The sequence below is a fragment of the Austrofundulus limnaeus genome, unplaced genomic scaffold (genome assembly GCF_001266775.1).
Source record: "Austrofundulus limnaeus strain Quisiro unplaced genomic scaffold, Austrofundulus_limnaeus-1.0 Scaffold72, whole genome shotgun sequence".
Lineage (NCBI taxonomy): Eukaryota > Metazoa > Chordata > Actinopteri > Cyprinodontiformes > Rivulidae > Austrofundulus > Austrofundulus limnaeus.
Genome location: NW_013952474.1, coordinates 195,546 through 198,409, shown reverse-complemented (window position 1 = coordinate 198,409; position 2,864 = coordinate 195,546). Strand labels below are relative to the sequence as shown.

Genomic DNA, 2,864 nt, shown 5'->3' with positions numbered 1-2,864 from the left:
GATGAATTTTCTGTCAAAAAAGGTGTGCCGAGGTGTATATTGGTTTAAAAAAATATATTGTTAAAACTGAATGTTTGGATTTGGTGTGTAAAAGTTTATGGTTCTTTGTTGTCTCTAAAAGATTACATTTTCAATTTTTTTCAACTTTTTTCCAGTTTACATCATTTATAAACCTAAATATGTTTATGCTTTAATGCCACACTAAGTGAGACAACGGTAATTAAAATAATGAAATATAAAATCTGCATTTTCCCACAACATTTTGAACAGAAAACACCAGCCAGTTTCTACACAATCACCTAAATATGTGCTCAAACTAACACACCCCTTTACCCTGATATACACTCTATTTTAACTCACATGTGTACGTTGTTTTATTGTCTTACTACCAGAGACAACGATGACAAAAAACGTGAACTCTTTCTCAATAAGCTTTTCCACATTTTGGACTGAAAATACCTAAACATGAATGCTTGAACTGAAACACATCTTCATCTATTTCACGTTTGAAATTTAAATCTGTACGTTGATTTATTGACACACTACCGCTAGAGACAGTAGACATGAGTAAATCAAAAAAGCCCGTATTCCACAATGTTTTTAACAGAAATCACGGGACAGTTTCTACACAATCACCTAAATTCGTCCGGGCAAACATAAACCTTTACCTACTTTACAACTGCCTGAAACTTAAATATGTACATTAATTTATTATGACACTACCAATGATGACGGTAATTTCAAACAGGTCATATTCCACAACGTTTTGAACAGAAAACAGAACGGTTTGCCACACTATCACCCAAATTCATCTGCTCGAGCTGAAACACACACCTTCAATTTGCAACTATTTGAAACTTGAATGTGTACTTTGTTGTCAAACAACTGGACATAACAACAATTTAAAAAATCCCATTATTCATGTTTCAAATAGAAAAACCAGCCAGTTTCAATTTAATCATCCTAATTTTATCTGCACAAACTGACAACGCTTTTATCTAATATGTGCTTGAAACCATGTTGCTTTAACGTTACACTACCAGAGACAGCGTACATTTAAAAAAATTAATAAATTTTAAGCTGAAAACACGGGACAGTTTCTTCTACACAACCACCTTAATAATCTGCTCAAGTTGAAACACACACTCTTATCTAATTTACATCTCTTAGAAACTGAAATCTGGACCTTGCTTTATTGTGACAGTACCGGAGACGAGGATCATTTGAAAAAGACCCCATTTTTCAGGCTTTGAACAGAAACACGAGCCAGTTTCTACACAATCRCCTACAAGACTTCTGCTGACCGGCCTCGGCCTTAAGCCCCGCAGGCCCAAACAACTCCTAGACCAACACCGTGCTTCCCACTGACCACGATAAGACCCCTGTGGCTCATGTTGTAAATATAGTGACTTTACAACCAGGAGCAAAAACACCACCTTGTAAACAACCGGAATAGTTTAATGACTGAAATATAATCCAAGCGAACAACTGTGTGACATTTAAAAATATAAATACAGCCCCCAAATTTTTTTTAAATGTTCATTAATGTGGCGTTGTCGCACTGAGTGAATATATTGAAATTGGCCTATTTTATTTCTTTTTTTCAATGAAAGGAAATTAATTTTACGATTTATTTCCATGACCTGCATTTTTCATTTTTTATTTGCAGACACGAGTACAAAAAGAATAATCTACTCTTTTMTTTTTCTCTTTTTTTATTATTATTATTTTTATTTTAGACTACATGTGAACATATTAAAATCTTTGGCTTGTTTTGAGTCTGTGGACTGCTCTTGTTTAATGAAAACGACAGGAAGTCACGATGGATCTATAAAAAACCAGACATCCTAAAAACCAGGGGGGGAAAAATAAAATAAGATTAAAAAATGTTTGAGAAATGATCCTGAAATCAAGTTATGCTGTGGTACAACATGATAACTGTGTGGCTATATAAATTTTAATTATATAATTATGTCCATATACTGTTACCATAAACAGCAATCTGTGTTTTTTTAAATAGCAGTTCTTCCCCGCCTCCCCGCCCAACTGGTATCCATCAGTATAGAGTCCGTGGGGCCCCCTGAGGGTCAGAGTCCGGGCCCCTCACTCGCTCTCCTCCTTGTCTTCCTGCACCGTGGTCGTGGAGTGGTTGTAAAGTCCTTGCGCCATGAGCTGCAGGGCCAGCCCGTTCTTGTAGCCGCTGGCTTTTTTGATCTTGGCCCGCTTGTTCTGGAACCAGATCTTAATCTGGGACTCGTTCAGGTTCAGTTCCTGGGCCAGGGACTGCCTCCGCTGCTCTGTTATGTACCGGTTGGCCTGGAACTCGGTTTTGAGTCTCTGCAGCTGCTCGGCCGTGAACGCCGTCCGGGGCCGCTTGTCCTCCTTGCTGCTCTTCTTCTTCTTCAGTTTGCGTGTCCTTGGGCCTGGCGTGGAAACAACAATGGAAAGAAAACATATTTATTCTATAAGGCCGGGAAACCAAGGGCACAAAGAGTTAAACGCTTCCAGTTTTTACCAGAGCGTCTCTGGTTTTTTCTTTTGCTCTGAAAAGCTCAAATGTAGGTCAAGAAAAAGCCCCAATATACAAACAGTCAGGGAGGACAGGGTTTACGTACATTTTTACAAAAACTTCTTCCAACATTTGAGGCAAAAAACACATTTTATGTAACTTAAAATGAACACACTGAAGCCTGAGTTTTAATGTCCAAACAGTGACTTTATTTGGACCAGTATGATGACGCTTTAGAGTAAAAACATATAACTGTTTATATCCTACACAGTAAACACTTTCATGCTAAATGCTAACTTTCAATAAAATTATTTGATCATTTTATTTATAGTTTAGCTTAAAAACGTACGTTTTT

The 2,864-nt window shown here is 37.2% G+C and overlaps 1 protein-coding gene across 2 annotated transcripts in view; it reads right to left on the bottom strand.

The window, feature by feature from the left end:
* Positions 1-1,702: 1,702 nt before the first annotated feature.
* LOC106519120 (homeobox protein engrailed-1-B) overlaps positions 1,703-2,864 on the bottom strand; it is a 3,627-nt gene continuing 2,465 nt past the window's right edge. The window contains exon 2 of one of the 2 annotated variants that reach the window (XM_014010659.1): positions 1,703-2,435. In XM_014010659.1, coding sequence (XP_013866113.1) covers positions 2,104-2,435 — 332 coding nt within the window. In that variant the 3' untranslated portion in view covers positions 1,703-2,103. The remainder of the gene's footprint in view (positions 2,436-2,864) is intronic. The other variant, XM_014010660.1, reaches the window with a different exon arrangement.